Source organism: Otolemur garnettii, unplaced genomic scaffold, assembly GCF_000181295.1.
Source record: "Otolemur garnettii isolate 467f Iridium unplaced genomic scaffold, OtoGar3 scaffold00007, whole genome shotgun sequence".
In the NCBI taxonomy this organism is placed as follows: Eukaryota; Metazoa; Chordata; class Mammalia; order Primates; family Galagidae; genus Otolemur; species Otolemur garnettii.
Genome location: NW_003852402.1, coordinates 19,111,761 through 19,123,843, shown reverse-complemented (window position 1 = coordinate 19,123,843; position 12,083 = coordinate 19,111,761). Strand labels below are relative to the sequence as shown.

The 12,083-nt window shown below is 46.9% G+C and overlaps 1 protein-coding gene across 1 annotated transcript in view; it reads left to right on the top strand.

The window, feature by feature from the left end:
* Nucleotides 1–50: 50 nt before the first annotated feature.
* DRAM1 (DNA damage regulated autophagy modulator 1) overlaps nucleotides 51–12,083 on the top strand; it is a 46,794-nt gene continuing 34,761 nt past the window's right edge. Inside the window, exon 1 of the mRNA XM_003783302.3 lies at nucleotides 51–255. Coding sequence (XP_003783350.1) covers nucleotides 125–255 — 131 coding nt within the window. The 5' untranslated portion in view covers nucleotides 51–124. The remainder of the gene's footprint in view (nucleotides 256–12,083) is intronic.

The following is a 12,083-nucleotide window of genomic DNA, read 5'->3' as shown; positions in this document are numbered from 1 at the left end:
CGTCCCGCCGCCCGTGGCTGTCCGCGCCGTGGCCGCCGACGAGTGCGCGGCCCCCGCCTCCAGGCAGCCCGGAGCAACCGGCGCCCGGCCCCGCCGAGCGCAGCGCCCTCGCGGCGGCGGCGCGATGCTGTGCTTCCTGAGGGGAATGGCCTTCGTCCCCTTCCTCCTGGTGACCTGGTCGTCCGCCGCCTTCATCATCTCCTACGTGGTCGCCGTGCTGTCCGGGCACGTCAACCCCTTTCTCCCCTACATCAGGTGAGAGGCAGGGTGGGCGCGCCGCCGACGGGGAGGGCAGGTGTCCGCACCCATCAGGGGGCGTCCAGCAGTGCGACCGAGGTCTGGCCACCAGGAGAGGTGCCCGCTACAGCCCGGGTACTGGTCTGACCACCAGGAGGGGTGCCCCCTATTGCCCGGGAGGTAAGGGGGTCCGGGTACAGCGCTGAGCAGTTCTGCCTTTACTCTGAAAGCGAGCAGAGTGGCACTAGAGGGTTTGGGACAGATGGTAGAACTCCCAGGCTGGGTACAGGACAGAATCTCGGGAGGATTCCTGTTTGGCAACACTGACGCAAGGATGGAGGCTGCGCGTGGCTCTTGCCTGTAGAGAGTGGATCGCCTGAGGTCAGGAGTTGGAGACTCGCTTGAGCAAGTCTACTTTCTCTGCTGAAAACTAGCTGGGCATGGTGGCCGGCGCCTGTAGTCCCAGCTACTAGGGAGGCCGAGGCAAGAGAATAACTTGAGCCCAAGAGTTTGAGGTTGCTGTGAGCTGTGATTCAGTGGCTCTGTACCTACTGAATCACAGCTCATAGCATCTTGCTTTGTTTGTTTTTGAGACAAAATCTCGCTCATAGGGCAACAGAGGCAGATTCTGTCTCAAAAACAAATGAACAAAGGAAGACAGTCCCGATAGATTGGATAAGAGGTAGACCCAGGTTTTCTCTAAACAGGTCGCTACTTCACTTTTGCCTCCCAGCATGCTTTGAAGCAGATGTCTAGGCTTATGTGTCATGCAAGGAAATGGAGGTTTACAACAGATGACAGAATATCAACTACATGACACGGATGTCACAGTAGTACATGGCAGAAGCAGAATTCACACCCAGATCTGTACCCTGTGAAAAGCAACACTTCTCTCCTGGTCCTTGGGAGTCTGGTCTAGGCTGCCCAAGACCTCTCTGGCGACTGCACTCCTAAACTTGTGACATCATCTTGTGTTATTTGACCAATTTATTTTTCCTGTGTTTTGGCCTCCACCTTTCCTGAGGGTCGTGTCATCAGTGCCAGTGACAATGACTGGTCCTATTTTATTTATTTATTTTGAGACAGAGCCTCAAGCTGTTGCCCTGAGTAGAGTGCTATGGCATCATAGCTCACAGCAACCTCCAACTCCTGGGCTCAAGCAATTCTCCTGCCTCTGCCTCCCAAGCGGCTCGGACCACAGGCACCCGCTACAATGCCTGGCTTTTTTTGGGTTGCAGCGGTCATTGTTGTTTGGTGAGCCAGGCTGGATTCGAACCCACCAGCTCAGGTGTACGTGGCCAGTGCCTTAGCCGCTTGAGCCACAGGCACTGAGCCAGGCTGGTCCTTTTAAAAATTTTTAATTATTTATTTATTTATTTTAGAGACAGTCTCACTTTATTGCCCTCGGTGGATTGCCATGGCATCACAGCTCACAACAACCTCCAACTCCTGGGGTTAGGCGATTCTCTTGCCTCAGCCTCCTGAGTAGCTGGGACTACTGGTGCCCACCACAGCGCCCGGCTATTTTTTTGTCACAGTTTGGCCGGAGCAGGTTCGAACCTGCCACCCTAGGTATATGGGACTGGTGCCCTACTCACTAAGCCACAGGTGCCACCCAGGCTGATCTTTTTATATAGCTCCCAGCTCTGTGCTGTCAACATTAGAATAATGCCACCCTGTGGACTGCTTGAGCTCAAGACCTCAAGACCAGCCTGAGCAACAGCAAGACTCCATCTCTAAGAAAGAAAAAAAAAAAAAAACCAACCTAGCATGGTGGAATGTACTTGTAGTCCCACCTACTGAAGAGGAGAATCTCTCTCTCTCTCTCTCTTTTTTTTTTTTTGCAGTTTTTTTTTGGCCAGGGCTGTGTTTGAACCCTCTACCTCCAGCATATGGGGCCAGCACCCTACTCCTTTGAGCCACAGGCGCCGCCTGGCAAGAGAATCTCTTGAGCCCAAGAGTTTGAGGTTGCAGTGAACTATGATGACGCCAGTGATACAGGATTCAACCACTCAGGGCTAGACAGAAAGCCCCCCCCCCCCATTCTCAAGGTCCAGGTGAGCTCAGAGGTTAGAACCCCATTTCCCGGCACAAGCAGACTGCCTTCTTCGGGACACACCCTCTGGACTCTGATAAGATCTTGAGCAAAGCAGCCTGTGGTGGATTTGACTGTAAAGGACCTGATAACCTTGCCTTAGTGAAGGAGGAACTACATTCATTCATTTGTTAATATATCATTAACTTAAAAGATGTTTTTGCCTCTACCAACTGCCAGCCACGTGTAATCCTCTAGACTTAAGACCCCTAGATAAAAGAGCTTACATAGAGACTCCTCAGTTCAGTTCTTTCCCCCTTCCAGAAGCTTTGGTGCTTTTTACTTCTGTATTCCTTTCCTAACTATTTTTTTTTTTTTGGATACAGAGCCTCAAGCTATCCCCCTTGTTAGAGTGCTGTAGCATCACAGCTCACAGCAACCTCCAACTCCTGGGCTCAAGTGAGTCTCCTGCCTCTGCCTTCCAAGTAGCTGGGACCACAGGCGCCTGCCACAACACCTGGCTAATTTTGGTTGCAGCTGTCATTGTTTTGGTGGGCCCAGGCTGGATTCGAACCCGCTACCTTAGGTGTATGTGGCTGGCATCTTGGCCACTTAAGCCACAGGTGCCGAGCCCCTTTCCTAACTAATAACAATCCTATCCTGCCATTGATCTGTGGATCGTGGGTTCGTTATTTGAATCCCTGAGACCGAGGACCTGCTGAAGAGAGAAGTTCTGGTATCACCAGGGCACTCTCTACCCAGGAAAAATTCCATCCTGGGCGGTACCTGTGGCTCAAAGGGGTAGGGCACCAGCCCCATATGCTGGAGGTGGCAGATTCAAACCCAGACCTGGCCAAAAACTGAAAAAAAAAAAAAATCCCATCCTTATCTAAGTGGTGTGATCCCTCTAGTACTGCATTGGTTGGTGAGGGGATGATCAGATCAGTGACACCCAAGGTTTGTTAATGCCTTTAAGATAGAGTGTGTCTGTCTGGTGAGCAATGTTCTATTTGGTTTTTTGTTGTTGTTGTTATCATTTTTTGTTTTTCTGGCGAGGAAGGAAAAACAAAGGTGAGGAAAGAGGGGACTAGAGTTTAACAGACACAGGCAGAGGGCAGTGCCTGTGGCTCAGTGGGTAGGGCACTGGCCCCGTATACTGAAGGTGGCGGGTTCAAACTGCCCCGCCCAAATTGCAACAAAAAAATAGGGTTGTGGCGGGTGCCCGTAGTCCCAGCTACTGAGGAGGCTGAGGCAAGAGAATCACCTAAGTCCAAGAGTTGGAGGTTGCTGTGAGCTGTGATGCTACAGCACTCTACCGAGGGCGATAAAATGAGACTCTGTCTCTAAAAAAAAAAGACACAGGCAGAAAGTGATAGGTAGACTAGTGCACAGAAGCAAACCTGCAGTAACTGGGGTAGGTCTGCCCATGCTAATAGAGATAGACACTTTCCTATCCGGGCTCGTGCCTCTGCAGAGCCCTGGGCTTGGTCTCTCGTGACACCTTGCAGCCCCAAGTGTAGTTGTCCGGCTCCCTTCGTTTATGAAGCAGGGTGTGAGAAAGGAAAGAACTGCTTTTTTTTTCCTATTGAATTGGTGAAATCAGACAAAATATTTAAATTTATTTTGAATACATACCATCAAAAATATTCACTTAATGTGGCCTTATCTGTTTATACCAAAAGGCTTTCTTTTTTTTGCAGTTTTTGGCCAGGGCTGGGTTTGAACCCGCCACCTCCGGCTTATGGGGCTGGCGCCTTACTCCTTTGAGCCACAGGCACCACCCTCCAAAAGGCTTTCTTGCCTCAGAATAAAGGCTCAGGGAGGGTGACGCCTGTGGCTCAAAGGGGTAGGGCGCTGGCCTCATATGCTGGAGGTGGCAGGTTTAAACCTGAGCTCTGGCCAAAAACTGCAAAAAAAAAAAGGCTTAGGAAACATTTTTTGAATGAAAAAAAGAAAACCACTATACCTTCTAAAACAATGAGCTCACAAAAGTATGGAGCAGAGTGTGAGGCATACTTGGTGCAGTGTGAAAGTAAGTCCCCTGAAAAGAAGATTTGAAATGTCGCCGTAAATCTAAGGACAAATTGTAACAGGCCCTTTACTTCATTTACTTTTGGCTACTTCGTAAACACTACACGAGAAACTGGACGGTTTATGATGAAACTTAGAAAAATTTTTTTTCCATAAAGCAAACATGTAAATTTTTCCCTTTGGTTTCTTATGATTCTCCTTCACTGGGAGAAAGAGATAGTGACTTCTAGATTTTTGGCCAGGTGGTTTGTTTCCAAACTGGACTCTCTGGGTTGGTAGTTCCTGCCCAGGGTTTCCCTGTCACTGGATCTATGACTCTTCCAACTTGGAAAACGATCTCAGCCAGTTCATGTTTCACATGCTTCGTTCGTGGAACAGGTAAAGCTTTGAGAAACACCATATCCCCAACTGGGCACTGCTCAAGAGCATCGTGAGCAAAGTAGGTTTTCCGCTTCTTAAAATACTTCAATGAACAGGGATCCAGAACGGCCTGGTCACTCTCGCTTTAGCAGTTTTTTGCATTGCTGTCCTAATGAGATGAACGAACTATAGACATTATGTGGCTTTGGCCACCTGCACCAGCTTTGAGCGGCCACATGCCCCGGAGAGCCTTTTTTTTTTTTTTAAGCTAGTCTTAACTCTGTTGCCCTGGGCTAGACTGCACTGGCATCAGCCTAGCTCACAGCAACCTCCAACTCCTGGGTTTCATCAATCCTGCCTCAGCTGCTGAGTAGCTGAGACTACAGGTGCCTGACACAACGCTTGATTAATTTTTTCTGTTTTTCTTATTCTGACATAATGCTCATTTTTTCTCTTTAGTAATGCAGGGGTGGGGGGGGGTTCTCACTCTTGCTCAGACTGATCTTGAACTCCTAACTCAAGGGATCCTCCCATCTCAGCCTCCCAGAGTGCTAGGATTGTAGGGTGAAGCACCATGTCCTGCCCCTGCAATGCTTTTTTTTTTTTTTGCAGTTTTTGGCCGGGGCTGGATTTGAACCCACCACCTCCAGCATATGGGGCTGGCGCCCTATTCCTTTGAGCCACAGGCTCCGCCCTGCAATGCTTTTTATTGATAAAATAGTAACTGTTTATCCTGGATCTAGAGGTCAGAGACACATAATATGTAACTCATTTGCCAAGCTAATAGGGGCAAGGTTTGAGTCTCTGTGGAAGTGTCAGAGGTAGTTGTGGTTAACAGGGCCCCAAGGTGAACTTGAAATGGCAGCCATTCAGAAATGGGGAATAAGCTGACGAGGTGAAGGACATGTGAGATGCTTAAATTACAGACGCTCTAGGGAAGGGTGTTTAATATTTGACCAGGAAAGGGAGCATTCAGGAAAAGGAGAATTAATAGCAAAAAAAAGGCATGCCATTGTCCCTGTGTTGCCAAAAGTCCTCAACCTACACGCACTGATTGTTTGTATGTGCTGGGGTTTGGAGTCGTTTGCTTACTGGAGCCCCTGGAGCATGGGATTGCCCCTGCCTTTTCTTTTATTTTTTGCAGTTTTGGCTGGGGCCTGATTTGAACCCACCATCCCTGGTATATGGGGCTGGTGCCCTACTACTTGAGCCACAGGCACTGCCCTGCCCCTGCCTTTTCAAGAAAACTAAGTCACTTGGCAAGAGCCAAGGTGTATATAGAACTATACAGGAGAAGTGACAGGAGTAACTCCATAGTCATCCACAGGCCAGAAATGTTCTGCTTTATAACCTATAACCTTAATGCCCCCACTACTCCTCGTGCTCTCCTCCAGCCTTGCTGGCCTCCTTCCTGTGTCTTAAACACGTCAGGCCTCCTCCTCCAGGCCTTTGCATTGACTGTTCCCTCTGCCAGAATGCTCTTCCTCCAAATATCACCAGGCTTTCTCCCTTTTTTCCTTTGTTCATATATCATCATCTCTGTGAGACTTGCCCCGAGCACCCTTTTTATTTATTTATTATTGAGACAGTCTCACTTTGCCACCCTTCATAGAGTGCTGTGGTGTCACAGCTCACAGCAGCCTCAAACTTGGGCTTAAGCGATTCTCTTGCCTCAACCTCCCAAGTAGCTGGCACTACAGGTGCCCACTACAACACCTGGCTATTTTTTGGTTGCAGTTGTCATTGTTTAGCAGGCCTGGGCTGGGCTTGAACCTGCTGGCCTCAGTGTATGTGGCTGGTGTCCTACTCACTGTGCTACGGGCTCCTAGCCTGAATCACCTTTTTTAAAATTGGGTCTGACCACTCCTGATTCCCCACATCTAGTTTTTTTATTCACCATCCCACCTATCACCTTCTAACAAACCACGTGATTTAATTTCCTTATTTTATTTATTTATTATTTTTGAGACAGAGTCTCAAGTTGTTGCCCTGAGTAGAGTGCTATGACATCACAGCTCATAGCAACCTCAAACTCTTGGGCTTAAGCAATTCTTTGGCCTCAGCCTCTCAAGTAGCTGGGACCACAGGTACCCACCACAGCGCCTGGCTAGTTTTTCTATTTTATTTATTTATTTATTATTTTTTTTTCAGTTGCCCTCAGTAGAGTGCTGTGGCATCACAGTTCACAGCAAACTCCAGTTCTTGGGCTTAGGTGATTCTCTTGCCTCAACCTCCTGAGTAGCTGGGACTATAGGCGCCTGCCACAAGGCCCGGCTAATTTATTTTTTCCCGGCTAATTTTTTTGTTGCAGTTTGGCCGGGGTTTGAACCCTCCACCCTAGGTATGTGGGGCCAGCACCCTACCCACTGAGCCTTAGGTGCCGCCCCAGTTTTTCTATTTTTAGTAGTAACAGGGCCTCACACCTGCCTCAGCCTCCCAGAGTGCCCCTGCACCAGTTCTCCATCTTTGTTGAATGAATATTTCTTGGACACTCACTACTTACCCCAAGGCAGGCCAGGGAAGATCCCTTTGGGGAAAGCTTGATAAAGCCATTCAGTTTGGTGCTTGATTAGTGATTTGGGAGTTCTCAGAATGAGTCCCCTTTTGACATTCTAATATTGTTCAACCAATCTGATAATCTGATGTTTTTAAAACAGCTGAACACTTTTAACTAAAACCTGGAACCTTAAGAAGGTTTTCTCCCCATTATGACATTCAAAATCAGCTTCCTTACCAGATATCTTCTCCTTGTAACCTGGCCTGGGCCTGCTAAACAACAACAGCTAGGACCACAGGCACCTGCCACCCTATTGAATAAATAAGCAAATGGCTCTTGGATATGTTGAAAGATGCTCAAGTTCAGGAATAGGAATAAAATTTCAAATTAAAACTCCCCAATGCCAGTTTTCATTTTCTGGATTAGCAGAAACCCACCTGTATGATTAACACTACTGGTGAGACTTTGGGACGTAGGCTCTCTCATACACTGATCATAGAAATGTAAAATTTTCTTTTTTTAATGAAACAGACTCTTACTCTGTTGTCCTCAGTAGAGGGTAGAGTGCTGTGGCATCATAGCTCACAGCAACCTCAAACTCTTGGGCTCAAGAGTGCCTCCTGCCTCAGCCACCCAAGAAGCTGGGACTATATGCGCCCACCACAACGCCCAACTAGTTTTTCTATTTTTAGTAGAGACAGGGTCTCACTCTTGTTTAGGGTGCTCTTGAACTCCTGAGCTCAAGCAATCCACCTGCCTCCGGCTCCCAGAGTGCTAGGAATACAGGCATGAGCCACCATGCCTAACCCTTAAAGAATACCTTTTTGTATGTATTTATGTTTTAGTTCAGTGAATGGGTTTCCTATCAGAAAATCAAATTAAAAACTTAGGAGTCTCACTCAACTTCTGTCTTTGGAAATACTCTAAGCTTTCACTTTGTTCTTCCTACATAAAATTTCTCTTAAAAAAAAAAAAAAGCAGGATTCAAATGGCCACTACACTTAATGACTTGCAAGAGCCTAAAGGGATATTTCTATATTTTGAAACCATTAACACAAGGATGTCAAAGGGCAAATAAAAATTAACCTCAAAAGATTAGTTTAAATTTGTACAAAGCCACACCCACATTCTCAAGCACACACAGCCCTGCTGAACTTGTTACAGTTTCTTACGTTTCCTTTGTAATCAAATCCCTCAGGCTAACTTACTCCACTTATTAACTTAGTCCAGCTGGTAGACCAGTCCCTTCTGTCTTCTTCTTGTGCATATGTGTGGGGAATCCACAATATTCTGGGACCATTTACTTTCTCTCTCTCTCTCTTTTTCCTATTGCCCAGGCTAGAGTGAAGTGGTATAATCATCTCACTGCAACTTCAAACTGTTGGGCTCAAACGTTCCTCCTACCTCATCTTCTCAGGTAGCTGGGACCACAGGCACCTGCCACCCTACTGGCTAATTTTTCTATTTTTATAGAGGTGGGGTCTTGCTATGTTGCTCAGGCTGGTCTTGAACTCCTGGCCTCAAGTGACCTTCCTTCCTCAGGATCCTATACTTTTTTTTCCTTTTTTTTTTTTTTTAGAGACAGAGTCTCACTTTATTGCCGTCAGCAGAGTGCCATGGCGTCACAGCTCCTAGTAACCTCTAACTCCTGGGCTTATGTGATTCTCCTGCCTCAGCCTCCTAAGTAGCTGGGACTACAGGCGCCCTCCATAATGCCCGGATATTTTTTTGTTACAGTTTGGCTGGAGCTGGGTTGGAACCTGCCAACCTCGGTAGATGGGGCTGGCGCCCTACCCACTTGAGCTACAACGCCTGGATATTTTTTTGTTGCCGTTTGGCCAGGGCTGGGTTCGAACCTGCCACCCTCGATATATGGGGCCAGCGCCTTACCCACTGAGCCACAGGCGCTGCCCTTAAAGTAAATTTTTTTTGGGGGGGGCTGGGGCTGTGTTTGAACCCGCCACCTCCGGCATATGGGGCTGGCACCCTACCCTTTTGAGCCACAGGTGCCGCCCCCTTAAAGTAAATTCTTAACCCTGGCTTTGGGCTGGGCACCCGTAGCACAGTGATTACGGTGCTGCCCATATACACCCAGGCTAGTGGGTTCGAACCTGGTCCGGGCCTGCTAAACAACAATGACGACAACAACAAAAAAAGTAGCTGGGCACTGTGGTGGGCGCCATTAGTCCCAGCTACTTGGGAGGCTGATGCAAGAGAATCGTTTAAGCCCAAGAGTTTGAGGTTGCTGTGAACTGTGATACTATGGCACTCTACCAAGGGTGACATAGTGAGACTCTGTCTCAAAAAATAAAATAAAACCTGGCTTTGCCTTTTACTAACTCTTGCCTCACTTATTGTGCAAAAATAGTTTATTGCCCTCTGCCCACAATAGCTGGGCAGATTGTGGTCTTTGGTCACCCCTGTTCCCACTCATGACTACAGTCTCTGCTCAGTAGCTGGTTGCAGAAAACTGGGTCACCTAGAATTAAGCCACTATAAAGGGGGGGGCCAACATTGCATAGCAAACAAAAGAAATTTGGTCGGGTCTTCAAGTTCAAAAATGAAACTGAAGATTCAGCGCCTGTGGCTCAACTGGGTAAGGCACCAGCCACATATACCTAAGGTGGTGGGTTCGAATCCAGCCTGAGCCCGCCAAACAACAATGATGGCTGCAACCAAAAAAAATAGCCAGGCATTGTGGAGGGTGCCTGTGGTTTTAGCTACTTGGGAGGCAGAGGCAGGAGACTCGCTTTAGCCCAGGATTTGGAGGTTGCTGTGAGTTGTGATGCCACAGCACTCTACCCAGGGGGACAGCTTGAGGCTCTGTCTCAAAAAAAAAAGAAACTGAAAATTAGGAAATAAGTATTTTAACTTGTATTTAGCTAACAATCATAAAATTGAGGTTATAATCACAACTATGTGCTAATTCTTATAATGGACAAAAATGATTCAGATACTGATTTTTAAAAGGATATTCATACCTTTTTCAATATAGTTTTATGGCCGTATCACATTGTCTTTTATTTCACATTTGGCTTAAAAAATTTTTTTTTCTTCTTCTTCTGTTTGTTTTTTAAAAGCCCTTATGTCGGCTCGGTGCTTGTTGCTCAGTGGCTAGGGCACCGGCCACATACACCGGGGCTGGTGGGTTCGAATGCAGCCGGGCCTGCCAAATAACAATGACAACTATAACAAAAAAAATAGCTGGACATTGTGGCGGGCGCCTGTAGTCCTAGCTACTTGGGAGGCCCAATCAAGAGAATCGCTTAAGCCTTAAGAGTTGAAGGTTGCTGTGAGCTGTGACACTATGGCACTCTACTAAGGGCAACTTAATAAGACTCTATCTCAAAAAAAAACTCATGTCAAGGACTGACTTTCAATAGATTGCCATAAGTGAGCTGCTCTGCTGCGTCCCAAACCCCGACACAGAAGCAGGTTGTCTACAAATGGTTTAGCACCACGTTTCCCGTGAATCACATTTAGCTTTTGAAAGGGGATGTGAAATGGTCCATTTTTGCAAAGATGTCTGAAGACTTCAGTTTTTCCCAGTGGCTTTCTTAATCTATATATAAGGATATTAATCTTGTTTATTGTCTGTTACACAAACTATCTATTCCACTAGGGTAGTGATTTGGGGTTTGTTCACTGCTGTAAACACAGCATTTGTGACAGTGTCTGACACATTTTAGGTACTTAGTAAATATTGTTTTAATTCCAATAAGATAATTTGTGTCCAATGGTCCTCTTTCATAAACCTTGTCGGTTTTCCTCTCTTTAATTGTTAACTGATTCTGTCAACAGTTCATTGTTCATTGACTTGGGTTGTGATTCCAGCCCTTCTCCAGTACCCTTCTGCTGCCTTCAGGAAATCCTTTGTTTCACAGAATTTGTGATCTCACTTTGTATCCTTGAATATTTACAGAATTGGCTAATGGCACTGGGAGGGAACAAGGCATGGCTAAGAGTAAGAGCCTGGCGCAGACAGCCTAGGGTAGGCTGCTGTTCTGTTGTGTGCTCCGGCTGTTTGACTGTTACTTGATCAAAGTAACTTTGGACAAGTTACTGTGCTCCTCCATAGGTTAGTAACAGCATCTACACCATGCAGCAGGCCTGGTGGCTCACCTGTAAATCCCGGCACTCTCGGAGGCTAAAGTGGGAGGATTGCTTGAGTTGAGGAGTTCAAGACCAGCCTGAGCAAGACCAGACTCCTATCTCTACTAAAAATGGAAACACTAGCCAGTCCTTGTGGTGGGCTCCTGTGGTCCCAGCTACTTGGGAGGCTCAGGCAGGAGGATTGCTTGAGCATAAGAGTATAAGGTTATTGTGATCTGACACCATGGTCTTCTAACCTGGAGCAATAAAGTGAGGCTCTGTCTCAGGAAAAAAAAAAGTAATAATAGTAGCACCTACTTGATACAACTCACTTGGCACTCATTAACACCCAAGTTCCAGAATGTGCTATGTTCTCTAGAAGAATTTGTTTCTAGTATCATGAAGGGATCAGTCCACATTGCTCCGGATAGATTCTCATGTCAAAGAGGGAAGGGCATTTAGTTCAAGGCTAATTTTAGAAGATACCTATTTATATAGAGTGTCCATAAGATTCGTGTATGATTTAAAATAGTTGTCTATATTTTTTTGGTTGTTTTTTCTTTTTGAGACACAGTCTCACTATGTCTCCATTGGTAGAGTGCCATGGCATCACAGCTCATAGCAACTCTTGGGCTTAAGTGATTCTCTTGCCTCAGCCTCCCAAGTAGCTGAGACTACAGGTGCCTGCCACAACGCCCGGCTATTTTTTTGTTGTTGTTGCAGTTGTCATTGTTGCTTTAGCTGGCCCAGGCCAGGTTTGAACCCACCAGCCTCATGTATATGGCTGGCGCCATAACCACTGTGCTACTGGTGCCGAGCCAGTTGTCTATT